This window comes from Solea senegalensis, linkage group LG14, assembly GCF_019176455.1.
Source record: "Solea senegalensis isolate Sse05_10M linkage group LG14, IFAPA_SoseM_1, whole genome shotgun sequence".
Lineage (NCBI taxonomy): Eukaryota > Metazoa > Chordata > Actinopteri > Pleuronectiformes > Soleidae > Solea > Solea senegalensis.
Window position 1 is genome coordinate 12,816,301 of NC_058034.1, and position 27,748 is coordinate 12,844,048.

The following is a 27,748-nucleotide window of genomic DNA, read 5'->3' on the forward strand; positions in this document are numbered from 1 at the left end:
GAAGTTGTATGCATCTGTGTTTAAGCCACACACCTTTCAGAACCAGCTAAATAAGTAATACAATCCTCAGAAATAGAAATGCATTGTGGACACTAGCAAAAAAACCAAATCCAACTTATCCTTGAAACCTTTGTCCAGTGTGAACATTTGTATCTCCCACCCAGAGCTTTGGGTGGGAAATGCAAAATAAATGATTGACAGTCCATCTGTACTTCAAGATATAACAAAACACATTATTTTTAAATCACCTGTGAGTATTCACTAAACACATACACATCACTACTGAAATCTACTGTTTTGGTCATAATGCACAGGTTAATAGCACAGAAGGTTTTTATCACTTTAATAAAGCAACCAAATCATCCACAGCAAAGCTTAGCACCCTGCACTCACACAAACAAAGAAAAACTAATTATCTACATTTGTTTCATACAAATTAATAACACAAAAAACTTCATCTACCATTGGGTTTAATTTTTTTTCCTCCATAAGTGGTAAATCAGAGTCACAAACTTGAACAAAATAAATCTTAACTCAAGCACAATATATTCATATGAACCCATTTACCACAGTGGCAGTGCTGTCTGAAAAAGTCTGCAGGTTGGATTAAGTCCAAGGTTACGTAACTGTCGACCTTCTCCTCCTCTTATTACACTTCCACTATATTCAGAGCAGAACGTGCTGTTGCTTACTTTTTCTGCAGGTAGCTGTTCGGACTGGACACATCCCCCTTCTGCAAACCCCAACCTCAGCCTGCATGAACCTAATCAATGTTAATCATTGCTGACTCGGGTCAAATCTCGGTACTCTTTGGTTCAAGGCAGGGGTAATTTAGCTCGCCGTAGCTTGTAGCGATTTTTGAAGAACAGGTACATTGCAAGAAGGCACATAGTGGACAGGAAATAAAGAATGACACAAAGGCTAATGTCCAATTTGGAGAATCCAATGCTCAGCATAAACATCCAGCGTCCTCTGTGGCTCGGCTCCACATCAAAGTACTGGCCTGTCAGTTCTCGCTTTTGCAGCCAATGCCTCTTCTGCCCCAAATCCAAATCATTGTCTGCTTCCATAGGCTCCAGTGCCACCATCCCGAGCCCCGGGTCCAGCTCTATACCGAGCCCGAATACAGGACCAGGCTCCTGCTCCTCCTTCCTCTTCAAGGTCCGTCGTTTGACACGGCTGCCAGAAGCTAACTGCAGCGCCTTGGCTTTGTAGTGGTTGTTGACAAATGAGTCAAGATCCACGATGTCCTCCTGCACGACCCGCATCCTCGGCTTTCTGTGAATCTGCTCCTTACGTTGACCGACCACCATTTTAGGTTTGGCCCAAGAATTCGGCTCAGACCGACCACCGCCCATCTCATCTGCTGCTACTGCTTCCTGTCCACCTTCCTCTTCTTCATCCTGAGGCTCCTCTTCCTCCTCCTCTCCTGGCACGGTGGATTGTAAAGGTAGCGAAGGCATCGCGAGGTCCGGCGCCTCCCTTGCTCTCCTGTCTATCGGTTTTTTTCTTTTTTCTTTCCTCAGGACGTGGCTTTCATCGTCAAGATAGTCTGCCATGGAAATGCAAAGAGAAACATGAGCATGTTATTATTTGATTAGGTTATTTCTCAGTTCATCACCCGTGAAATCGTACACTCATCAGCCTCACATCATGTGACTCAAGGGTGAATCTCTGTGAATCAAGTATTTTATAAATACAGTGTATTATATTATTATTGTTGGTTGAACAAGAACAGAATCAGTGTTATGTGCTCCGTAAAATTTGTTTGCAGTTTTGACAAAATCATTGAATTCACCAAATGGGAGCTTTTCAGACAACAAACTGTTGAGTGAAGTCATACCAGTGAGGATCCTGTCAGAGGAGAAGTGGAACTTGAGGAAAGAGAGAACCTCATCCCTGTTCCACTCGTGATCCCCCCTTCTGCTCACTGTGTGGCAGGATGGACACGTCGCTGGTGAAGGCCACTGAATCTTTGGGAATTCGGGGTCTTCACTCACACTACCTGGAGACATAAACACTAAGTTACTGTATTGTACAGGTGACGACTTCAATGAAGGGAGAAGATCAAGCACACATTATAAAACATTATATTGCTGTACATGCACTATACATGGAGTCATTTCAACGTTTAAATGCAGTTTACTGTACAGGTAATCTTGCGATTTTACCTCTTTCTACAATGTATGGCAGTTAAGTCTTCCTCTCTCTACTTTGCTAATTTATATTAAATAATATCCAAGGTCAGAAAATATTGGATTTCTTCAAATGTAATCCAGAAACATGTAATCACACCACTAAAAGCTTCCAGTCAGCCACTTCATCTGCTGCTATTTCTATTATTCTTGCTGTCGGTGTGTTGACTTGAGGATGTAAGTGCTTTGAGGACTGGATGCAATCTGTGCTGAACCCATTTGATCTTGTCACAGTGGTCGTAAAAACTAAGTGCCTATATGCATATGTGTATGTATGTATGTGAGTGTGTATATGTAAATCATCTTTCTGTGTTTCTGCGCATGTAATCTAGGGATTGATATTTTGCGTGAGCGTACTTGTGTGTGTGTGTGTGGGTGGGCGTGTGAATGTATGACAGGGTCTAATAATGATCAATGGGCTTCGGGGATGTCTCAGTGGGAGGGGTGGTGAGATAATAGATGTGGCCAAAGTGGACAGCTTCTCAACACACACACACACACACACACACACACACACACACACACACACACACACACACACACACACACACACACACACAATTCCCCTTTTTCAGTTCAGCAGACCTCGAGGCTGTGGACCACCTGTCTTGTCCTTTCACACTGCTTTGAAAGCAAAGTCCAATCTCCAAATTGAACATGAGAGCAACAGAGACCTCAGAGGGTGTCAGACCCTTTTAATGAATTAGAAACTTTCTCCTTTAACACGTTTTCTTTCATGTAGCTGCTGCCTACCAAACGCCCCTCATCACGTACACACATCTACTCACGTACAGGCAGAGAAGTGCACAACAGAAAAATATATGCAGAATTTCCAAAGCTCATGCACTGGCTCACATGGACACAAACTGCACCAATGCCCACACGGACACAAACACAGGCCAGCATTTAGTAATAAATTGCTTGTTGTCACCAACAGGCCATTGTGTGTAAGTGTGTGTGTTTGTTTGTGTGAAAGAGCAGAGCAGCAGCAGGTCTGTCACTTTACAACACTGTCAATTTACATCCTCCACCACCTCCATCCTCGCTCCCTCCTCCTCCTCCTCCTCTCCACCACTCAAGATTAATCTCAGTCATATGCATGCGTGTATGTACTCTGCATACAGTACTTTACATAAAGGATACATCAATTTTACTGTGTCCTGGATGGGCTGCTAGGGGGTGTGTGTGTTTTTTTTTTTTTTATGTTTCAGCAGGTAAGAGCACACACGCACTTACACACACACACACACCTCTTTATTCTAATGAGCTTGCCACATTTGCGGCCAGGGTGACTTTAGCCATACCAGCCCTACTGAGACTGCCACAATGGCCTGTCACAGAGATGTCACCATCGCTGCACATACATATTCATGAGGTATAAACATGTATTGTTCAGCACATCAAACTAGCTTCCTCAGCACTAATTCTAAGTGAGGATCACCTGCAATGTACGGCACACTGAGCCATCACCGCTAACAGGATGGGAGAATGGAGCTAATGTCAAACATTCTGCTCTCATGTAAAATAACCAAAGAAAAAAAAAGGTCATGTACTGCAATCTGACATCACGTGTATGGTCAGATTTATAGCACTATGGTAGTACTGTTTATTTCTTTTTCACACACACACACACACACACACACACACAAGTGCACACATGTATAGCTGCAGTATGTAATAATTAGTGACATCTAATGGTGAGATTGCACATCTGAAGGAGGATGATATACTTACATAAACATAATTACGGGTAGTATTTTCATTTTCTACAAGCAAAGCCTCCAATAAGTGGTAGTGATTTAAACCGGCAACCCTTCGGTTACAAGTCCATTTACTTTCCTCTTGGCCTGGGTATTAAGACCATGTTACACACTGGGCCTTTAAGGACTAATTTCCAGGGAAATATAGCAAATATGCTAAAATGGACATCACTACATCATACTATAAATATACTGTATATGCAGCCATATATTCTTAAATTGTGGTGGTAAATCATTATTTTAATCAGCAACTTTACATGTTTAAGAAAATAAAAAGGCAACAAAATGAAAACTGCAAGTTAATATGAAATATTAACAATGCAACATGTGTCTCTGTCTTTTAAAAAGGGAACATAACATATACCAATTTGAGACAATCAGGGGCTTTGATACAGATATGATGTAACACACTGGGTAGTTGTAGTTGCTCTGTTCTTAAAGCACAATCATTTCAAACTGTTGCAATTGCCAACATGTGCCACAATGAATAAAAGTATACTTTTCTCATTTGTACTACTTAGACATATATACTGTACTATTCCTTATCAATAATCCCAATCCCAAAATCTGAAGGCAGAGCTGGAGCAGCCAGGCTTTTTGTCTGCAGAAATGTGAATCAGTCTCCGCCTGTTGACAAGCAGCAACAGGACTGAGCTGCCACCAGTCTTCATTCTGCTGCTGCTGCTGCTGCGAGGAGGCCAAGGGCCCTGGGGCCTCTTTGTTGCCAGCTAAATTAATTGTTCAGCCGCTTTACAAATAGATGCTCTTTCATGCATGGCTGCTCTTGAAAGGAGGGGCGGAGAGGTCTGCTAAAGAGCTCCACTTCAGGCAAAAGGGAGAGGAGGGGTTGGGTAGATGGAGTGTGCTCTCCTGAGGGAGACGCTGCCACTCATTGCAACAAACACACACAGCCAAACCCTCAGCTCCTCCCTCTCTGTCTCCTTCTGATTCACCCGACTTGTCCCCTGTGCTCACCCTCCAACCATGACTAACCCCCCCCGCCACACACTAACTTGACCCACACGTAGAAAGGCTGTGTGTGTGTTGGGGAGGGTGGGGGGGGGAGGCGCGTGGCTTGTGTCATGTGGTTTGCCACCTGCTGTTCAGCAATACCTTGGGAATTTTGTGTGTGTGTGTGTGTGTGGGCAAAGATGGGTGGCTCCTCTGGGACTCATCCTGTGGGGATGCTGCTGCACTATTACTTGTCAAGCGGTGGATATGAGTCCCAGGGGAAAGTGGGGAGGAAAGAGAGAATGTCAGACACATGAGTCGAGGAAGAGAGAGAACACATGTGGATAAAGGAGGACGGCTGAATGGTGCTTAAGTGTTTGGGGAGCAGACGCACACGCACGCGCAGCCCCTGCTGTTCGGGACACAAGCTGTCCCTGACACCGACGAGGGGGCAGTCAACACAAACAAAAGGTAGTGATTTAACAAAGTGGGCTGTTAATAACAGCCTCGTGCCTAATAAAATCATGACAAGGGAGGAGGAATACTGAGGAGATGTTTAGCACTCTTTAGACAGAGGTTAACAAGTGGGATAATGTTGACATGGCATAGTCAAAAGTGCAGGAAAAAGTCATGTAGGATTCCTTATATGTGTATGGTGTGAATGGTGTGAATATACTGTATCAGGACGGATGAATGAAGAAAACAAATGTTTTTTTGTTGAGGTGATAGTGGAAGATGGCAGAGGGGCATCAAGAGAAAATGTGTGAGCTAGAAACAGATAATACTTGGAGGTGACAGCTGGTTTCTGGTTCCCCCTCCCCTCACCCACTAAGTTGATGAAGACAAACTGACGAGTTAAAATTGTCCCCCAACACTGAGTAAAGTAACGCTAATGATCCCATGGTGTGGACGGGTAAATACAGTGTGATGGAATGGCAGGGAAATTTGACGGAATTCATAAATTATTTGTTTGAGGAAGATTAGACAGACCATTATGATTATTGGTAACTAGTTGTATATGTATGATTTGAAATGCTAGTTGTACTCTGGATATTACCGTATGTTTTATGTTGTTTGTGTTTTTTTTCAGGTTTGGTTTTTTATGTCGGTTAAAGTTTCTTAATATTCTGTGTTGTTATGTTTGTTTTTTCATTTGCACTCATGATGCACTCAGTGGCCGTTTATTTAAAGTTTGAATGCCTGAATAAGAAGAGGAGAAAATAACAATAAAAAAGAGGCTTTCGATCTTCACTTTGATCTGCACCCCCTTTTGAGGTATTCATTCCATGCAATTGCTTTGTGTGGATTATAAAAAGACTCTGATGTATTTTGGTGCACTGTTCTTGTCCAGTTCACTCTGATTTGATTTGATGGGTTCCTTCTCATAATTGGGAGTTTTAGCTCCTTCAATGAATATTCAATAAGATGAAGATGGCGGCCCACAGCTAAATAGTACACTATTTTCTTCTCATGTATGTTATCGGCAGCTTTTTTATGTATTTGTTTCTACTTTGCATTTTTTATTTTGTAACATGCATATCACATATACGGTAAAAATGCATGTGAAAATATGTAAAGTACTGTCGCTGACCCCTACCCACCCAAGAACAAGAACATTAAGGATCAACCTACATATTCAGTGATATACTGTATACAGTATATCAAACTATCTTCCAGGTGTTACCATGTATAATAATTGCAATAATAATAATAATTAAGAGTAGAATATCATAAAAAAAAATCAAAATAAAAAAGTTCAGTACAAAACCATGTGCTTCCATGACAATTTGGAGGTATTTGCCCCATTTTTGGAGATATTTTTCCATCCTTTCATGCATCCTTTATGACATTCTTTCCTATGCAGCTACTTTTCAAAATTCAGTCCGTTCTTGAACGGGAGACTCGTTCAAGAACGGCTACCTCCAGTTTCTAAAAATGATCTGCTGCCGTCCAAACGGACTGGATCCAGTGGTTAATTCACATTCATTTTAGAACAAGCTCATTTTTTTTACATTTATGTTTTACTTTTTCCTTCAGAGAGCAACATATGATGAGACAATACGAGAAATACCATCATGAAAGCTAAAGATGCTATGTGACAGTTTTTCACTGTCATTTTACGGAAACTGGTTCAATAAAAGTGCATCACAGCTGTCATTTAAAAGATGAGAAAAAAGAACCACCTTTTGTGTACCAAAGAGATATTGCAAACTATGTGACCCCTACCTGCTATTCTGTTGTTGACAATATTATGACTGGACCACAGCCACAAGACAGCTGAAGATAATGTTTCCACCTTCGACATACTTTCTTCCGCCATGTGCTCAAAGTGATTGGCACAGTACCTACAGCCGAAAAATCTGCGGACGTAGCCTCTCATTGCCGTCAGCACCTCCTGAGGATCTGGAGGAAAATGAGAAGATATTAGGGCATTTATTGTCTGTTTTAAAATGGGTAATAATACCTGATTTAGGTAACAACGACTTGCATAATGTGTTGTTTTTACTTTATAAACAAACAGCTACTCCAAGCAAGTGTAAATGTAAACTCACAGATTATCATATTGCAAGGGTCATGACCTCTGATACCTGCCTCTTTAAAGCGTGTTGTTGCTGTGCATTTAAATGCACTGTAAACCAGCACTAGAGACAGACTAAAAGCATGCTAATGACAGTGTGGGTCCACAGCCTCCAGGATTCCCACGGTTATGTGGGCCAGGAGTCACAGTGAGCTGGGTTAACCCCATATTGAGAAGAATAATCTATGCCAATGGGATAACCCAGTGTGGAGATTAAACACTGTTAACCCACTGTGTGAATGGTGGCCAGACTGTTGTCTCAGGACCTCAACATTCCACAAACATATTTTGCGAGGGCTGCTTGCATTTGTCCTCAGCTTAGCAGGAAGTCCAGATGAACCTTTGGATGAACAGAGGAAATGTGTCTGGAAATGTGCATGTGTGTGGTTATGTCCATTAAAATTAAAACCAGCATGTGATGGGTGTGTTCAAAAAGTTCATGTGTTATATGTGTTATAATCTAGGCAGCATGAATTGAGGGTTTTTTTCCATGGGGAAAATGAGGGTGTATCCACCCATGGTGATCCATGGGGGCCAGATGGACGCCCCCTTTTCGACCAGTCCATGTGTAGATCAGTACGTAAAACTCTGGATTAATTGTGTGTGTGGTTGTGTGTGTCGGTGCATGTGTGTGTCCGATGAAGACAGATTAACGTCCCCGCCAGGAATGGCGCTTACGGTCATCTGTCTGTTTTATTAACCACTCGCATTCCACTAATCTAACATAATCCCTTTTCACACAGTCACAATTAGGCTCAATTTTAGATATGAATACATGACAAAACATGGGGGGGGACTCAACTCATAATTCTGGTTAAAACATCATCTAGGCACACGTCTGGGTTTATCTCTGTGTGAGAGAGTGTCAGTCTTTTGTCAATTTGATGGTAAATCAGGTCAGAGTGAAAAACATTCTTGGGCTAATTTGTTTACAAAGCCCTCATCCTCAGTTCACCTCTGTCTCTGTGCACTCTCAGTGACTGTGTGAGTGTGTGTGTGTGTGTGTGTGTGTACCTGAGCCATTTGCATTACTGGCTTGGACAGTAAGAACGTGGAAGAGAGTCCACACCCCACAAGGGTAACCTCTGAAGTTTTGTTGTGAACCCTGGCAGCCCACCCACCCCCGACTTTTAGGCAAAGCAGAGTCTGGAGACTAAAAGAGCGAGAGAGGGAGAGAGAGAGAGAGTGAGAGAGAGAGAGAGAGAGAGAAAGAAAACGTGAATGAATGAGAAGAAACAAATACAAACTGATACATGATTGTTATTTTTATTGTGTGCTAAATCCCATTCAACACTGACAGCGGGTTTATTCTAACAGCTACTTCCTGCACATTGTAATTCCCTAGGATTAAAATCTTCAGTCACTTTTGTTTAAGCAGATCTTGGTCCATATGTTGGTCCAAGTGGGTCAGTGTGTACATTTCAAGATATCAAGGACGATTGTGTACAAATAATTACACTTAAAGTGCAAAGTTGGTAAAACTGCATGTAAATATCCACTCGATGATGAAATACAAAGATTAAGAGTCAACATGTTAACTCACAACCAGCCAGCGGCGTATCTTCACCATTACTTAGTCAGCCATGAGCAGACGTGTGCTGGGGCTGGTGTTGATGTAGTTCTGACGGACAAAGGGTTTATGACAACCACCTAGGAGGCTGTGTTTTTGGACATGTTTATCTGTCAGGCTGTCTGTTTGTGAGCATCATAACTCAGAAAGTCAAAGACTGATTTCGTATCGAATGCAAGTATCTGAACACTCCATCTATGTGCAAATCAAATGTTTGTACACAGAGCAGATTTCTGCAGTGTGCGTGACAGTCAGTCTCTACAAATAAGTGGGCTATAGAGATGTCGGCTAGAAACACAGTCTAGAGGGTTGGGAGAGCAAGTCGAATATGTTTTTTGTTTTGGAAAAATGCAGACTAACATCAGTTTTAACGTTCTGAGAGAGAATTACACAGATTATCTAAAAAAAAAGTAGTGTTGAGTCTCCCCAGCGTCTTCCAACCAGTTCAACTTAATGAAAGCCGCTCCACGTAGTTTTCTTGATCAATGAGAAGTCAATCTCAGGTTAATGGCTCAGGCCTCCGCTAATGAACAGCAGCTATACAGACCTCGGACCAAGAGCCTCGGTTGAATCAACTGCATAATTCCTCTGACACAAAGTCGTTTCTCCCACCACACTGTGTTGCCATTGCTGGTGTGATTGACAGGGTTACTCACATGTCAATAGTAAAGATTTGGGGTGTGTATGTGTGTGCGTGTGCGTGTTTGAGTCCATTTCCTCTATGGCGAAGTCTATTCATACCTTCCCATTGATTCATTGATCCATTGATTTGCCTGCTAAAAGCTAATGATGTAAGTAAGTGACTCTTTCAATTTGCAAGGAGCTGTATACCAGAGGCACGCAGGCTCCATTCCAAAGACAACAACACATAGATTTTCAGCTATACTGAATGTGCTGGCACAGACACAAGGACAAAGTACATACTGAAATATCAACATATTCATTTTCCTAAATAAAAACATGTTTTTATGTACTTGAATACACTCACGGAGCTTTGGCAGAATGGGAATCACTTTTGTGTCCCTGAGGTGGTTTTGAAGTGACGGACATGTTACCTTGCAGTTCGGTGTAACGACAAGGCTACTCCCAAACAGAGAGACTGACAGCCTCACGTCAGTCTGTGTCACCTGCCTTACGGTCTTTATTTGTCTAGTGCTACCTTCATTTTTTACCAAAATAAGTTAAGAAGTCTGCTATCTTTCTTATGCATTAATGCACATTTCTAACACAGTACCTGAAATTCAAGAATGCCAAAAAAACAACAACTTTACAGCGAATAATGTGCATCAGAGCAGACAAGAAGCTACAAGTTCACTGGAAAAAAGGACACATGCTGTCAAACAGTATTTGTTAACTGTCTGTGTGTCCTTGTCTTGACTCTTGACTTACTTGTGCTGTGTTGTCCAGTATCTCTTTAAACGCCTCATAGGAAATCTCATCTCCAGTCTGGTTTTGCAGCCAAGAGTTTAAATTCTTCAGCAGGTTCACCACCATAGGTCGGCCTTGAAAGTACTGCGGACATAAAACAGCAGGGCTCAATTGAAAATAATGATAAGTGGACTGTGCCGCAAACAAAATGCAAAGGCAGCTTCAATTAAGAATTATAACAGTGTTAGATTATTCCCATCTGAAGGTAACAAATAAAAACAGAACAAAAAGCTCATCACATTTTCCCAGAGTGATATCTTCAAATTGCTTTTTTGTCAAATAAACAAACTAAATACCTTCGGTGCAATTGTGTGATACTCGAGAAAACATGTTTATATTCCTAATAGGAAGGTGGGAACTGTAATACATTTGACTTTTTACCTTAAAACATTAAAAGAACAAAATGAATTATCAAACTTGATGCCAAGACCTTGTATTTTATGTGGTGACACTGATGTTCAAGTCTTCTAAATAACTCAATTTGCAATTTACAGAACATTGCGAACCAACATCATCTTAATAAATACACACAGCCTGATTAACGGTTGCCAGCTCCTCCAGAAAATGACTCTGTGTTACACAATAGTTTGTGGTTTGAACGTTTCCTCCTTGAAAGAATCTCACTAAATGCGACAACAGCAATTTAGCTTAAGCCTTTTCCTTCATTAAGATCCATTTCCTAAGCCTCTAACAACCACTTAGCCTTCGTCTACTCAGCCTTTGTGCTGTTGAGTATTTACTTCTTTTCAAACCAGCATTACCATGGAAACAACACAGCTGGGAGGAAACATGACACTGTGACTTGCAGAGGAAATCCTGATGATGTGAGTTTGAGACCAGTGATGACAGAGTGAAGACGGACAAAGACAAACCTGTCTTTACACATGCAACACTGACAAAAGACACAGCTGATGTCTTGACTGTGATGACAGTAAGAGTTGAATACAGTTCAGCTCGATGTACTCCTTATTTTTACAGTAAGCCTCTCTGTGCAACAGTTTAAGGTAATGGTTCTGTTGTCAAGAAATAGACTCATTAAATGGATCAAGCAGTTTCCAAAACTTAACAACAGGAATTCTTCCATGGTAACTTTTCTTTCTCCTTATCTTTAGACTCTGTGTGAGACACAATGAAAACAATTCTATATTTCAAATCTAAAACTGCACTGTTTAATGTTTGGTGTTTCTTTGTTGTTGTTGTTAATGTTATTATTATTATTATTGTTCTGCCTCTGTGAACAGAAATGATGTAACATTATTTTGTGTTTTCAGTCACAGTCCAACAAGTCTGCAGCAATCTGCCTTTACTAGTTCAATGTTGCTGTTACCTCCAGCTGTGTTGACTAGAGCTGGGCATTGATTAAAAATTTTATATTTTTTATATATGAACCGGTCAGAACAATAGCCTTTCTGCATGGAGTTTGCATGTTTGAAAATTTGAACACTCTAAATTGACCGTGAGAGTGGATGGTTGTTTGTGGCCCTGTGATGGACTGGGGATCTCTCCAGGGTGTACCCTGCCTTTTGCCCTATTTCAGCTGGGATTGGCACCAGCGACCCCCCACGACCCCCATGTGGAGGATAAAGTGGTAGAAGATGGACGGATGGATTATTGATATCCAAATATGTGAACTGCAGGAATACTGATTCCAATCCTTTATTCCAATTTTATTAAGTCTGGTTTAAACAAATAAAATACACATAACAGTAAAATTCCTACAAGTTACGCACTACAACTTTAAGATAGCTGTGGTGAATCTGATGAAACAATAAAAAGCAGAGGAAAGTGTCACGTAACATGTGGCCTCTTTTTAATTTAGCCTCCTCCATCTGTTCACCAAACACACCTGCATACACAGACATTCACACACACACACACACACGCCTTTCAGCCCACGGCTCAACTGTCTATTCATCACCTCTAACAGGATCTGTGTGTTACACTCTGACCACTTAACCAGAACCCAGCGATTTGCTTAAAGCTCCTGGTGCGAGGCTCACACAGAAACCACACTGTCGTCTTTTTCTGCCCTTACAGAAGCGTCTGCTACCTTTCACCTACACAACCTGCTCACGACTGTCTGTGGTGTTTTTCTCTCCAGTGTCAGACAAATGTACGACGGAGTGAAATCCCTTTCAACTCAATAGGTTTCTACTTAAGATCAACCTACTTTGAGGTTACTGGTCAGATTATACATAACACATGACTGCTCCTCTTTATTCTAAAGATTGTTATTTGTTTTAATAACATATAAAGATTAATATCTGGATTTTCTTTCCAAGCTAAAAAAAAAAGAAAAAAGATTTGTCTGTTCACAATAAAAAAAAACAGGGTTTACAGGACTATGTTTGGTTTTTTTTATCTTAGGCAAAATATAAAAAATGTTTAGTGTACATGTACATTTCATAAAAAAATACCAATATTAAGATTAAATATTATAGTATTGTTATTAATGATTATCAGGATTATTGTGTATATGGAATATTGATAATGTTAATATGTCTAAATAATGACAATGATAATATGTATAATCGAGTAAAATATATATAAAATGAAATAACCATATAAATTACTGGTGCAGGGAGTATAGGTGGGACCTGATAAGTTTTGACTTCTTCTCACTCCCTTTTGAACATGGAGCATTTACATTAATGATTCATCTTATTTATTTATCGTCATTTATATTTTATGAACATGTTTCATGTTCAAAATAAAATAAATCATTATCATCCTATGTACAAAGACACTGTGGGAAAACTATGTCAGTACAATCACTGATGCATAAAAAAAAAACCCTAAAGTATAAAAGGTTGTGTGTAAAAAGCAGACAAAGGATTGTGATGTCTGCTACTCACTACCATCAGAGTGATATAATGGGTTTAGGTTTGGATCTGGGGTCTGAATGCCGACCAGTCAGAAAAGCTCATTAAAAAGCCATATGAATTTACCCAGAAGAGAAAACGCAGGTGTTTCCCACTAATGGACTTAGCTCAGCATCACCAACGCAACACTATTCATGAGTTCTCTGGTCTGGTGAGTCAAACAATGTTTAAAATGTATTATCATTGGCGGAGACATTAGCATAATTAAGTTCTGTTTTGGCCACTGATTCATATTTTTGGAACCTCCCTCTTCTCCTTCCTTTGACACTATATGGTGAACAACACAGTACGTCAGCTATTAGTAATGAGAAATGTTGTGTCTTACAGAAACTATGTGCTGTATATCTTTTCTTTTCAAACACACCAAGGCAATAAGATCGTACAACAGCAGACCTGCAGAGGGAATACTGTCTTATACCAAAAATAGATGTTGCGTGTAATTTACAATTCCATTTGTTTTAGAATCAAAAAAGTGAAAAAGAATCTGCTAAAATGGCTGAGAAATGTTTTTTTTTATCATCAGCAAAAAAAAAAAATGTATTTCTTTTCTGTTCAAGTCCAAGTCATTTTAATTTTATCACCTCTCCCCCTACAAATCTGTTTTTGCTCTAGAAAAACACACGCACACACGTACGTGCCCTCGTCTACCCCTGTACCCCTCCTGCCCCCCCAGCCCAGTTGGACCATGACAATCCCCTTCACCCTGGCAATATGTCATCCCTGATCCGATTAGTATCAGCAGCACTTGAGAAACCACAAGCTCCTTGTGGTGAGGGTCCCAAGAGCGAGGCATCTGTTGGCTGCAGCACAGGCCAGACCAGACCAGACCAGGCCTGGGACAGAAGACAGTGGTGAAGCCCCTTGGTATTAATCCAAATTCAATCCACCTGAAGAGGCACAAAGCAACTGCTGCAAACACGCAGTACAGAGTACAACTAGCAGAAACTTAATTAATAAGGCAGTAACACAACTCTTATTTTGTTGAGGCATTATTGTACATCATGTCCTAAGCCTTGACATAAGAAAGCCTGTGTCAAATTAGGCCAAAGCCACCCCCCCATCTTAATTCTTTGTTATATTCCTCTGCCCCTGTGTCCCCTCTGGGCTGAAGAGCTTCTTTCAAGAAAAGCAGGATAGAGGTGTAATCCCTAAAAAACCTTGCTGTAATGCTCTCATGCTTCCCAAGATCCACATTTTTAATCCTTATATATATGTAGAGGATTCATAAATCCGGCTTCAGCCTGACAAGACAGTAAATCTAGTAATATTATGACTGGGTGCGAAAATATATATTTTTTTACATGTTTATATGGGGATGCAAATTGAGATGGAAAGGTGGGATGATTGTGGATCACAAAGAAACAAGCAAATCATGGGATTATAATTCTTGGACAGAGCATTAAGTAATAGTAATTTTTTTTTCAAATAAATCTTAATTTTCACAGATTTTGTTTTACACAAGATGAACTAAATACCCATGTCAAACTATTTTGATATTGTTGTCATTTTCAAACAAAAATGTTAAGTATTTATCCATCTGTCTATCATACTATTCTTATATTTGGAGGGTTTTTTTCTCACTAAAGCAATTTGGAATTTTAAACCATGAATGTTCTGACATTTATTGACAAAATGATTAAATGAAATAAAATAAACCTGGCAGTTAATTCGCTGATGAAAATAGTAATACTCAGCAGCCCACACACACACACACACACACACACACACGAATTGCTGATGCAAATATGCACATTTCAATGCATGCAAATGCTCTTTCCACTAACTGTTCTTGCAAATATTCTGGTAAGTATTAAAATGTGTTTGCTGATTGAGTGAATGTGTCATCACTGTGAGTCCCACACTGTAGTCAGGACATGGTGAGTCACTTGCACTCTCATCTAATCACATGACTCATGCGGCGAGTTCAGGTGTCCCATTTAACATACTGTGTTAGTGATCAGGAGGAGGAGGACAGTTTAGCAGTGACACCATTGCCACGGCTAATCAGTGGTCATTTGAATATACTGAATATACAAAAGTAAGCATGTTAAAATAAAATGTCAATAATAATCATGGGAAATGTCCGTCAAGGATTCATTTTTGTTCCCGAGGTAAAGTTGAGGAAACGTTGTTTACACAATACATTACACAATTGAAATCCGACTTCTTAATTACGTGATATAAATCCATCCATTTTCTACCGCTTTATCCTGCACATGAGGGTCGGCTGTGCCAATCTCAGCAGACATAGGGCGACTGTTTGCCATCGCAGGGCCACATATACAGACAAGCAACCATTCACTCCCACACTCACACCTGCAGTCAATTGTCCAAACATGACATAAATGTGAAATGTAAAAATGTGTCATCAATATTAATATTACACCAAAGTGTTGGGCTTTCTCATCCCAAAATCTCCTACAGCCACACATCGCAGGAAGCTGAAACAAACGGCCTCCTGAGCAACACAAAAACCCCGCTGAGTGGCTGCTCCATGCTGGTGGTGGTGGAGGGTAACAGGCTAAAAATACCACTGGGACCTGCCGCCATTGACTAAACAAACTGAAGCTAATGGGAGGCCACAGTGTTGTGCTTGCATGCACACACACACACATTCATGGATGCACAGCAGCTTGCCACAACATCTCCCCAGAGAGTGAGATATAATCAGAGAGATTGGTGGCAGACTAGGGCAGTGAGACAGCCTGGTGTGTAGCCAATGGGGACAGGGCCCACAGGTCAGGCCTCATCATGACAACATGTTTGTCTGGGTGGCATACTTCAGTGAGAAAGCAGAGAGCGTGTTATTAGAGGCACAAAAAAGCAGGAAGAAAGTGCAGAAAAGGAGGGAAGGACAAGAATAGATACTGAAAAAGGAGGAGCATCACACAAAAATGGAATCAAAATAAATGTAAAAATGTATTCCATCTTTGTAGGTAGAAACGTAACGGGTGAATAAAGAGGTCAGGATGGAAATGAGAAAACAAGAAAGGGAGGATGAAAAGAGCATGGAAACATCCAGAGGGCTGTTTTAGTGAACCACGGAGGGTTGACATGCTCACAGCTATTCACACAATGTATGTGTGAAGCCACAAGTGAAGATAAAGCATGAGGAGAAGCAGGAGGGGTAGGAGGAGGAGGAGTGGTGGTGGCTGGGGTATCCCAGCGAGGTTTGATAGTAATCTTGATGCATCGGTGTAAAGCGTGTGGGAGGTGAGAGTATGGCAGCCACGCTTCAATCCCCCTGGGACGCTTCCACAGTGGGAGCCAACATCAAGTGGACCAACTATACCCACAAGTGCTGCTGCTGCTGCTCCAGTCAAGTGTATCCACTTATCCATTCATCCATCCATTCATTGTCCAACGCTTTATGCGGCACATGCGGGCGGTGTGGGTGGTGCGGGGGCACTGGAACTAATCCCAGCTGACATAGTGTGAAAGGCAGGGCACACTCTGGACATTGCAGGGCCAACACATGGATGTGATGAATACTATGTTGAAATGTGAGTGTGTGTGTGGTTCAAAAGAATAAAACAACCTTCTGGGTTTTATTTGCAGAATAATCTAATGGATACTACAGTATTAAAATAACATTATGTGTACATAATCTACAAATCTAAAAGTGAACAATGACTTCACTGTCTCACTCTCCACCTAGTGGTGACCTGCTTTAACTACATATGTCTGGTGGTTGTGAAGACATTCTACTGTGGAAACTCACGATAAACACAAGCATATCATTTCAATCTTGATTGGTGACTATTTGTTTGGTTTTGACTATATTTTGTTTTGAAATGTTTACATTTATACGTATACGTTTATTATTCACGTTTATTATTTATTTAGTAAATAACTAGGAGAGTTCTAACAATGTTTCTGGTAAGTGGGTATGAGTGTATTAAGGATTGAGTGTAAACAGACTGATGGTCTCCTTATAACTGAATAATTCATTCATGTTGTTGTACTGATTGAAAACATTTTCCAACTGTTTTTATGTATCACACCAAGCTTTACAATCATGTGTGTGTCTGTGAGTGTGTATGCAGTGATCTGGCTGTTAACTTTACCTTCGCCAGGGCATTGACATAGTTCTTGAGAGAAATCATCTCGTCTCCTTTGATGACAGTGTGAGCAGCTACCTCCATACGCAGTGAGTAGTGCAGCGCTGCCTCCAGGTCGGCCATATACACACTGGACCTGGACACACACACAGTCACACTTATAACAAGGAAACAATGTGCAGACTAAGACCGTTCAGGGTCGTGTATCTTTTTCATACCTGTTGAAAGATTTCCATTGTCTCTCACTGCTGCTGGCGGTGACATTTACGTTGACTACTGGAGGCTTTCCTGAACGCACCAACCCCTTTAGCCCCTGGAGGGCGTAAGAGTAGAAAGTACGGGCCTCATAATTGCTGTTGAGAGAGGAGCACAGGTGAAAGTGAGCCTCAAGTCACTCAGCTTTTGTAGCATAAAGCCTCAAGTGGCAAGTTTTGGGTACAGGCCTCTGAGCGTCAAGAAACGTACACAGTAAGATAATATTTTTATTTGTTGTAGCAACAACAATGTGGGGAACCTCTTCTCTTTTCTAGGTCTGAAGTGGAACTTAACTCGTGTGGAAGAACATGAGTCCATTCCTGCCGCGAACCTCAAACAAAATGTACTTTTTTTTATTTTCAACCTTTTGTTTCAGCAGTCCACCACCATAAAAATATTTTATGAGCTGTATTTTTGTGGCCATATATTTTACACACTTATGGGATTGCATTTTAAATACTGAGCAGATGGTGCCAGGGAAGCATGGGACTGAGAGAGAGACATTAACTCTCTCTTCTCTTTTTTTTTCTCTCTCTCACACACACACACAGGTTTGCACAGCTATTCTTCTTAGGATAATGCATCGACTTCCATTCATTTGGACAGCCTACACAAAGCATTATCCCCAACCTTAACCATAACAAGTTAATACTTAACCTCAATTTTAAATGTAAACTTAACCAGTTTCTCAGAAATGAGGTTCTGCCTCATTAGTACCAGGTTTTAGTCTGCATGAGGACTACTGGTCCCGACAAGGTCAGTGTTTGTACCAGAAAAGGTCATAAAGAGAGACAAATACAAGTATAATACTGGTCCTAACAAAATCAAAGTTTACACCAGAAAATGTCCAAAAAATATAACAAAAGTGAGTACACACTAACAGACGTGCAAATGCGCACGCACACACACACACAAACACCCTCTCTCTCTCTCTCTCCCTCTCCCTGTACCCCACACACCCTCCTCTCATTTGCTTTCTCCCCTTGTCACTGACACCATGAGAGAGAGTAAGGGAGAGAGAGCATCGTAAAACTGCAACAGGATGGTAATAAGGAGGATGGATACTCTGGGCCCAAGCTCACTCACACCAGCCCGGGACTCAATTACACCTGCGTGTGTGGGGGGAGTGTACAGATGTGAAGGGAGAGCCATTCATCCAGCAGTCCCAAGGGCTGTCGCACGGGCAGGCAGGCATCAGGGTGGGCTGGGAGGGAACGCATTCACCTGGGACCAGTGCACATTACATGCATGACGAATGTACGACGCCCCTGCATGCTCTCGCTCTCTCTCTCGCTCGCTCTCACTCTCTCTCTATTTTTCTCTTACACACACTGTGCGCGCACACACACACCCACTGTACACTCTCCCAGGACCAATCAGACATTCAGTGATGATGGGAGGCCATCTGTCGCCGTGCGCGGCCGGGGCTTGTTTGGCAGGTGAAGCCAGAAAAGCAATGGCATTGTTTTCATGCAAGAAATTAAAAAACCTCCCCTCTGTACAGTGATGGAGATGAGGGGGGTTGGAAGGGGAGAGATGGAGGGTGAATAAATAAATCGGCAATAAATCATTTCTTTTTTGCATTTGTCAACTAAAAAGACTCCTCTATGCATGCCAAGTTATTGAAACAGCCAAACAAAGAGGCAGAAACAGCAGATGAATTTGCAGGGTGAGGAATGATCAGTGCTGCTTTATGATAGTGAATAATGGGAGTGATTTTGATGCTCTGATCCCATTAAGAGGCCAGATGTTTAAAAGTATTCTCATGAAAAGGGTTCAGATAATGAGCACATGAAGAAGCTGTCCAGGAGAAAGCAAAGTTGTTGCATGTGGAACAATAAGAAATCCAGGGCAGTAAACTTGCTGTTTCACCTCAAGCTCAACAGAATTTACAGGAAAAAGTTTCAGATGCCATTGTAGCGCCCCCTGCATCTCAACCTATGGAAGGAGCAGGGATATGAACATCTTTCTAGGTTCGGGGAGCGATTAACCTCGATACACTCATGTGAGGAGTTGTGGTTAAACTGAACAGCTGATGTGTTTTTTTCAGCTGAGTGATTTGTTGTGGAGCTACCAAAAAGATAAATACAATTTATCTTTATCTTTTCAATTTATCTAATAGTGTGTTTTGGTTCTTCCAAAAACATGTGCAAAAGATTAACATATATATCTGGTACAGAGCATGTATGTTCTCTCACACCTCCAAATTAAATACACTTACACAGTATTTTATAAAATGTTAGCCAAGTTAATAAATTAAATGAATGTATATTTGCCATGTAGGTTTGTCTAAATGTAATGCTAACACTATGTGGCAATAGCATAAACTGAAAACTGCTCTTCTCCACTTATATCTGACTCAATGCTTCAGTCTGCATCAGAAATGCTATTGGTTTTTTTAAGGTTTGTTTGCTACAAAAGTCGATGTTTACTGTGGTTAATGTGGAATGCAGCATTTTGCAATTTCGGACAATGAACAGTTCAATTTCAGCTGGTGTTTGCATGTTGGCTGGAAAAACACATGGACAACAGTTGCGACATTGTTTTCTTGACCAGTTGGTTTCAGTGTACTGTCAAACTGTTGCATTTCCTGTTAACAACACATAACAATGAGCGGTAGACGACTTAAATGTTACCTCCTGTAGAAGATTGTTTGCCTAAACTCTTCCTATGGGGACACCCTCTTTTTAAAGCTGACAAACCACCGAGTACCAAAATTTGTGCATAAAATAACATTTTAACCGAATCAACTTCATTTTATGCATGTTACTTAAAATATATACAGCATAAAAGCTCAAGTATAAGCCTGTAAAAATCCTGCTAATTTATTTGTTGACCCCTGAGACACATCTGTGGGTCCCAACCCAGTCTCTGAAAATGACTGCTGTAGGAGATTTACGAGATATATAGAAAGCATTAATTTGACTAAACACACCAGTAGCCTCTTGCATTTGTCATTTTATGGGCTGCGCCAAAGTGAGAGGAAGTGGTCAACAAAACCTCATGACAGTTGGTCTGTATCACTGCCAACAACTTTCTTCATCTTCCTCATATTAAAAAGGACAAATGTTTCCCCTCTTGTTGAATAAGATTGTCAAAAAAAACAAAACATGTATACTAATCCATAATAAAATTAGCAGGGCTACAACTAACGAGTATTTTCATAATCAGCTAATCTGTGGATTATTTTCTCTTTGTTTGGTCCATAAAATGTCAGAAGATTCTGAAAAATGTTGACCTGTGTCAAATGGCTTATTTTGTCCACAAACCAAAATTATGTATTTTAATAATTTCTTTGTTGTATAGAGCAAAGAAACCATCATATTTTCACATTTAAAAAGATCAGATCAATCAGACAGCTGGTTTTAATTATAAAAATACAGATGAAGACTGATTAATTTATTATCAAAATAGTTAGTGACTCGCTCAGTTATCAATTAATAATCAATTCATTGATGAATTGTTGCAGTCCTACAATTTTGCATTAGATTAGATACTCTCGTCCAGTACATCTTCACACAGCAGCGCTGCAAACACACAGGCCCACAACTACACCTCTTTCTAGCAGGTGAACACATGAATGTAACTAGCTGACATTCACAACTGCTAAAGGGTCTTTATAATCAGTCAAAACGAAAAGGCACAAGGTTGTTTGTTTGCAAACATTCTCAGTCGTCCAGGTCACAGTCATCTTAGTAGTTAGGCAACTGGACTTGCTTGAGTTAAGCTGAAGAAGTTCTGACAAACTGTTGTTCTGTGTGTGACAATCAATCCAACACTCACACAGTATACCAGAGTGTGTTTCTCAGGTGACCCTAACATCCCTCTTTTACACCTTGACTTATGTGAAACTAATCTCCAGAAACTGGGTCAGGGAGTGAAGACCTGTTTTGTTGAACATAACGTCTCTATAGACAGGTATAAAGCCTACAGAGGTTAAATCCCTGGATTTTCCCAACAGTTAGTGTGAACTGAAGAAGCCTCTTAATGAACGGTGAAATGTCTTCAAATGAACTAAAGAAAAATCCAGTTGTCTACAGCAAACTACCAAAGACAATGCAAATGTGCCATTTAGAAGTAAAATAAAAAACTTTTTTTTCAGTCAAAGTTAAAACCACAGATACTCACACTATGAGTCTGGTGAAATTGCCACTGGGATAGTAAAGGTAGCATGATGGAAACTCAGTCACTCCCAGTTTGTTCACCAGAGCTTCCTCAGTGCTCAGGACCCTACGTACAGCAATGTTATCAAACTGTAAGAGGTCCAGGGTGACCTGAAACACACACACACCCACACACACACACACACAGGTCGGTTTATCGTTGTCTGATAGACTATTGACCTGTATTGACAAAACAGTTCAGGCTGTTGACCGTTCGACTGTTACCTCTCGGCCGATGTAGGAGTCAGGGTTTTCAAAGATCAGGGCCAGATTTTGTACTTTGTTTGTCTCAAAGAAGCTGTCAACTTCTGTTTGGCTGGAGGGAGGGAGGGAGGGAGAGAAAGAGAGAGAGAGCGAGAGAGAGAAACAGATGAAATCCATGAAACAGAATAAATGGAATTCCAGACACAACTTTGGTTAAGCATTTAATATCAAACATCACCAACAATTATTAAAGCATTACTAAACCTCGTCTTTCACTAATGCAAACATGGTCCATGGGGAACCTCACGCTTCCACAATGAAAGACTTGTCTTGAGTAAATGTACCAGTCATTGCTTAATTCCAATAGTTATTCAGATAAAAAGTAAATAAGAAGCCAAACATGAGATCTGACTAATCTGAGGGGTTGCTTTTAATGCTGTGGCTGATCTCAAAACAATTCCTACTTAAATAAAGGTAAAATAAATACTCCTTTTCAAATAGACATTCTCTGCTCTGCCATAACATTTGAACCTTTAACCCATTTTATAGTTGTAACTGATCAGCGTACATAAGAACATAAGCAGAGACCAATTCCGCTCCAAATTTGATACTATATTCAGAAATTATGACTGAACTGATGAACGGGTGATTTACCTGATGGGCTCCAGTGGGGGGCAGGCAGGGGGCCAAGGGTCAGAGTGAGCCTCTAGTTTGTCTATGACCATGTGACGGAGACGTTGGACATCATGGGGTAAACCTGGGGGTCAAAGGGCACGATGTGTCTGCGTTTGCATCCATGACTGCACAAGCATGAACACAAACAACTCTACGGGGAACTGTGAGTCAGTACATGCAGGAACCGACCTCATTAGCCTGATAAGAAAATGATCGGTCAGTGTGCATAACCCCCGATGACCGCTGTAACTGTACACTGTCCATGAATTTAAAGCAGCATCGCATACGTTGTGGTGTATACAGAGGCCTTTGTGTGTATACTGCAGAAGTGGACGGGGACAATAAGCCTTTATCCTGTCAAAGTGCTGAGACTACTTTCAGAAATCACTTCTGAAACTTTGTTCGAGTTATACACTACGGTTGTAAAGGTAGTAAAAGTCCGTCAGTCACCAAATTAAAGGCTCTTTGAATTGCTTGTGTGTATACCTTTGTCAATCGAGCCTACAGTGCCAGCCTTGGAGTATGCAGGGAAGAACTGTGAAAAGAAAAAGAGAGGGTTTGGTTGGAGAGGAAGGACAAATGACGAGAGAGAGAGAGAGCGAGAGAGAGGGAGGGAGGGGGGAGAGAGAGAGAGCGAGAGAGATGGGCCTCACAAGACCATGAGAGAAATGTGTAATGTTTGGTGGGGGGGGCGCAGCCTTCCTCTCTCCTTGCCTTGACCTCTAAATCCTTCCTGGTTAAAATGAGTCGCAGATGTTAAAGCTCCATTGTGAGTTCAAATAGAAGGAGGTCTTTGTTTCACTGAATGTCAGAAAGGAGAAGCAGAAGTACAGAAGTACAGAGTACACACACTTCTGCTGACTAATCAGATAAGCAACAGCTGTTTGAAACTGTAGCTACCGATCACCCTGAAAACTTAACTCCGTGTTTATACATTATATTGCATCCACAGCAGTATCTGTTACATTCTAATTCAAATCTAAAATGATGCATAGACCAAACAACTGGTAACACAATTACTAGAAGAAGGAAGATGACTTGTTGTTCTGGCTATTTACCGCCACCTGCTGACACAAAGGGTATACAAAATTATCATTCAAGCAAATATCCTCACTAAATGTGATGTAAATGGATCATAGCTGCAGACAACTTTAATCAAAGGGTTCTTAGTAACCTGACGTTACGCAAAGAAAAAATGCCTGGGATTGTTTTTGCACAATTTACACATATTTGATTTCTGTTCAACTCTATGCCGTTAAATGCAAATGCAAATGCAAACTGAACCACAGAAAAACAGAAGAGCACAGGCAGTTACATACGCATGATATTTAACTTCTTGTATTACCTTCAATGAAGCAACAATTTGTAGCTTTTTGTTTTAATGACATCAATGCTGTAAAATGGTGTCAACAAAAAAGGCAGAAACCCCACAGATTTCAGAAGATGAAACTATGAAATATTTGACATTTCAGCTTAACTAAATGGCGTGAATCCCAAAAAACAAATTTGAGTATTAGTCTTTAGCAGAAAAAGAATGTTTCTAATACAACTTAATAAATGGATTATCCCACACATACTTGTACGTATATGTCCACTCTACAATGAGCTCACTGTTACCATTATGACAGGAAACACCTTGACGCCGTACGTGGTGCAGATCTCCTTGTTCTCCTCTGCACTGCAGTCTACTGCTGCCAATTGAACAGCTGGCTGCCACTCTGAGAACAGATAAAGGGAAAAAGCCACAATAAATATTTAGTTTACTGTGAACTGCAAAGCTGGAGAACCTTTGGCCTGTGATAAAAGAACATACATATCAAAGAAACGGTCCTTTATGGTCGTTCCTTCTGGTTTCATACCTGACAAGAAAAGTGATCACACTTCATTATTTCTTTTGAATTTAAAGCAACCTCAACCATTTCAGACACTATAGCTTATGTCTGGAGATGTGGTTCCAAACATTCTTCGGAGTTTGCTCTTAACATCCGGGTGAGCTGCATTCACGACACCAGGAGAATCTCCCGAAGATCCAGGCAGTGTTTCTTGCTTGAGCATGTGGGAAACAGCAGAAACATCTGTAACATACACTACATGCAGCTCCTCCACACAATATTTGGAGAACCGTCCGACGGCAATCTAGTGAGCTTAATTTGCTGCGATGCTCTGGCAATGATGAAATAGAACATTGCACACATTATAAGCAGCTTGTTTAAAACAACATTCTGACAGAGATTATGTTATACAGGCTAGTTTTGTGATGGGTGAGCAAATAGCTGATGAACTGAAAGCTTGTTGCCTTTAGAAAGAATTTGTGAAACTGTGCATTTTGTGCTCATACATTGTCTGACTGGGAATGAACAAATATCAGCTATGATGTGAAAAATGAATGAATCAATAAAGAACAACTGGAAATCACAGAGCTGCAAGGTAAACAACTCATTTTTGAGTTGTTTTGGGTATTTTGTTGTCTGTGAACGGCTCTTTTCAAAAGTGACTCGGACACAAACTCAGTTTGTGAAAGAATGACTGACCCAAACCAGCTGTAAGGAGCATCTTCATCATTACCATCTGACATCAGAAGCCTCTCCAGAGAGAAGCAGTTCCAACATGTTCAAAAATTAAATATGGACCTTAAAGGATGTCATGAAATTAAAATGGGACGTGTTACTCACTGTGATCTACTGCACCCTGTCCAGTTATTTTGAGGGTCATTGTTTCTTGTTAAAGTCTAAAAGGTCTAGTGTGTAAGAATTAGTGACATCTAACAGTAAGACTGCAGATCGTAACAAACAGAGGACCTCTCTGTTCATCCCTCACTTCACTGAGGGTGACGGGGAACTACAGCGGCTTTCTAGGAAGAATGTTGTTCTTCGGGGGATGGGACTGAGGAGATGAGAGGCCCTTTGAAAGAGAGGAAGAATCCAGAAGGATTAAGGGAAAACGATGAGTATAGATAGATGACGATGAGAATAATAGAGAACCTTGAAGTGCGATAAAGAGACTGAGAAACGGCTTGGTGAACTTTGAGCATAAAGGTCTTGCACTGAAGAAGGATGAGACTGAGGAGATGAGAGAACTTCGAACTGTGGAGGGCAGAGTAACACCTCTGTGTACAGAAATTAAATTATTTGGAGAAGTAGAAGCAGTTTCCACTTCAAAATGACTCGAAGGCTTTTACACTTACACAAAAATACTTATGGGTAGTGTATTCAATTTCTGTCAATAAACCCTCCTGAATGTTACACTCTGCACCTTTACTGGGATATTACCCCATTTTATTTTGTTGATATTCATTTATGAAATGATGCCACCGACTGGTCATGTTGGCATATGCATTCCCGCTGCATCCCGTCAGATTAATTGTTGCTGATAGTTACACATGTGTATGAAAACATGCACGTATGCTTACTTTCTCATACAATGTTCTAGTGAGTCAACCCCTTTCCCAAAACACAAAGTATGTGATAGCTCCTGCAAAGCCCTCACTTTCCATTGTTGACTCGGTGTGAGAGTGAAATACCCCACGACTGTGTCAGGCTCTTATCACAGTCTTTGCCCGTGACTGTCATTCTAATTAAATTGATTCCCATGGTTGTGTGATATTTGTTTGGTAACAAAACAAAACTAAACAGTAACAAAACTCTAACAATGTGATGGAAAGCCACTCGTGCCAAATAACTTTCACAAGACCACCAACTCTGATTAACACATGCAAACTACAGCCTGGTCCTCTCACTGTGGACATGCACGTGACAAAAACCTCAAGGACATGCAACTTCAATGAAGTAGAGTTACTTCAGTAATTGTAGTCCATTGAAGTACTCGGTAAAGTATGGATAGGGGGCCTTAAGATAAAATGCAGTATGCGATGCTAAATAATACAAATCACATAATTCTTATCATTTCGAGTCATCTCACACTTATGATAAATAAATAAGTATAGTTTGTTAATGTCTTTCTGCTTTGGGTTCACTGTCAAAACAAACATATACAGTATATATTTCCATTTAAAGAACATGGTGTGAAAAGACAGTCCAAGTTGTATTAGGCTATACTTACCAAATTAATTGAGAGATACTGTATTTTGTTTTTGTTTTTGGAAAAAAGAAAGAAATTTAAAAATACATCTATAGAATATGATGTCTCATTTGGTAATTTACATACTATTGCTACAGAATAAGGAATCGTGGCTGCTCTTTTTGTTTTGGACACATTAGCAATCACAATTCTTCTGCTCGATATTGAGATGACGATCATTGATTGTTAGGGCAAAAATAAGGAAAATTCAAATTTGACCGTTTTATCCCGCGTTACATTGCATATGTTTTGGTTAATATTTGAATATCTGAAGATGTTGAGCTGTGAGTTTCAGTATTAAGTGGTTAGTTGAAGGTGATTGGAGTTAAGTTTAAAAACTTCTTCAGTCTAAAAGTGAAGATAAAACCTCATCCAAGAGGCTCCTTCACAGGTGAAACGTCTTCAAACTAACTCAATGACTATGACCTGGAAGACTAAGAACCTTCTGTGAGACGAAAAAATATGCACAACAAATATGCGAGTGAAGATTAAAGTAAAAGTAAACATCTGCAGCTTCGGACCGTATACCAACCTCGTATGTCTCTGGCCAAATTCTTGTAATGCGGAGAAAAGTCGATGCAGTGTCCGCACCAAGAAAGGTAAAACTGCACCACAGTCGCAGCTGTCGAGTTCACCACAACCGACTCCACATTTTCCGGGCTTAACACGATGATCTGGTCAGATGAGGTGTACAGTCCGGCCTCTGCCGCGGAACCGAAGAGACAAAAACACAACAAGGCGGCGTATGCTGCTTCTTTAACTCTGGGATACAAAGTAAACCGAGACGTGGCACAGCCGCAGCGCCGCGCCATCTTCCCCGTGTCAGAAGTGCTGCTATTGCTGCTGGAGGAGGAGGAAACTGTCGCTCAGACAGTGACCGCAGCACTTTTGTTGCATTTTATCGCTACAAAAGTTGACACAAGTCCTTCTGCCCCCTGGGTCTGTGTCC

General features: G+C 40.8%; 1 protein-coding gene across 1 annotated transcript; it reads right to left on the minus strand.

Moving 5' to 3' along the window:
• qsox1 (quiescin Q6 sulfhydryl oxidase 1) lies at positions 1-27,706 on the minus strand. Its single transcript, XM_044044239.1, has 13 exons — positions 27,332-27,706; positions 24,340-24,440; positions 23,209-23,257; positions 22,702-22,804; positions 22,069-22,159; positions 21,809-21,954; positions 17,644-17,778; positions 17,432-17,561; positions 10,444-10,566; positions 8,499-8,637; positions 7,133-7,309; positions 1,844-2,005; positions 1-1,552 (listed from the first exon to the last, which is right to left on the minus strand). The coding sequence occupies exons 1-13, from the start codon at positions 27,609-27,611 to the stop codon at positions 816-818; spliced, it is 2,373 nt and encodes a 790-aa protein (XP_043900174.1). The 5' UTR covers positions 27,612-27,706; the 3' UTR covers positions 1-815.
• Between the last annotated feature and the right edge of the window lie 42 nt (positions 27,707-27,748).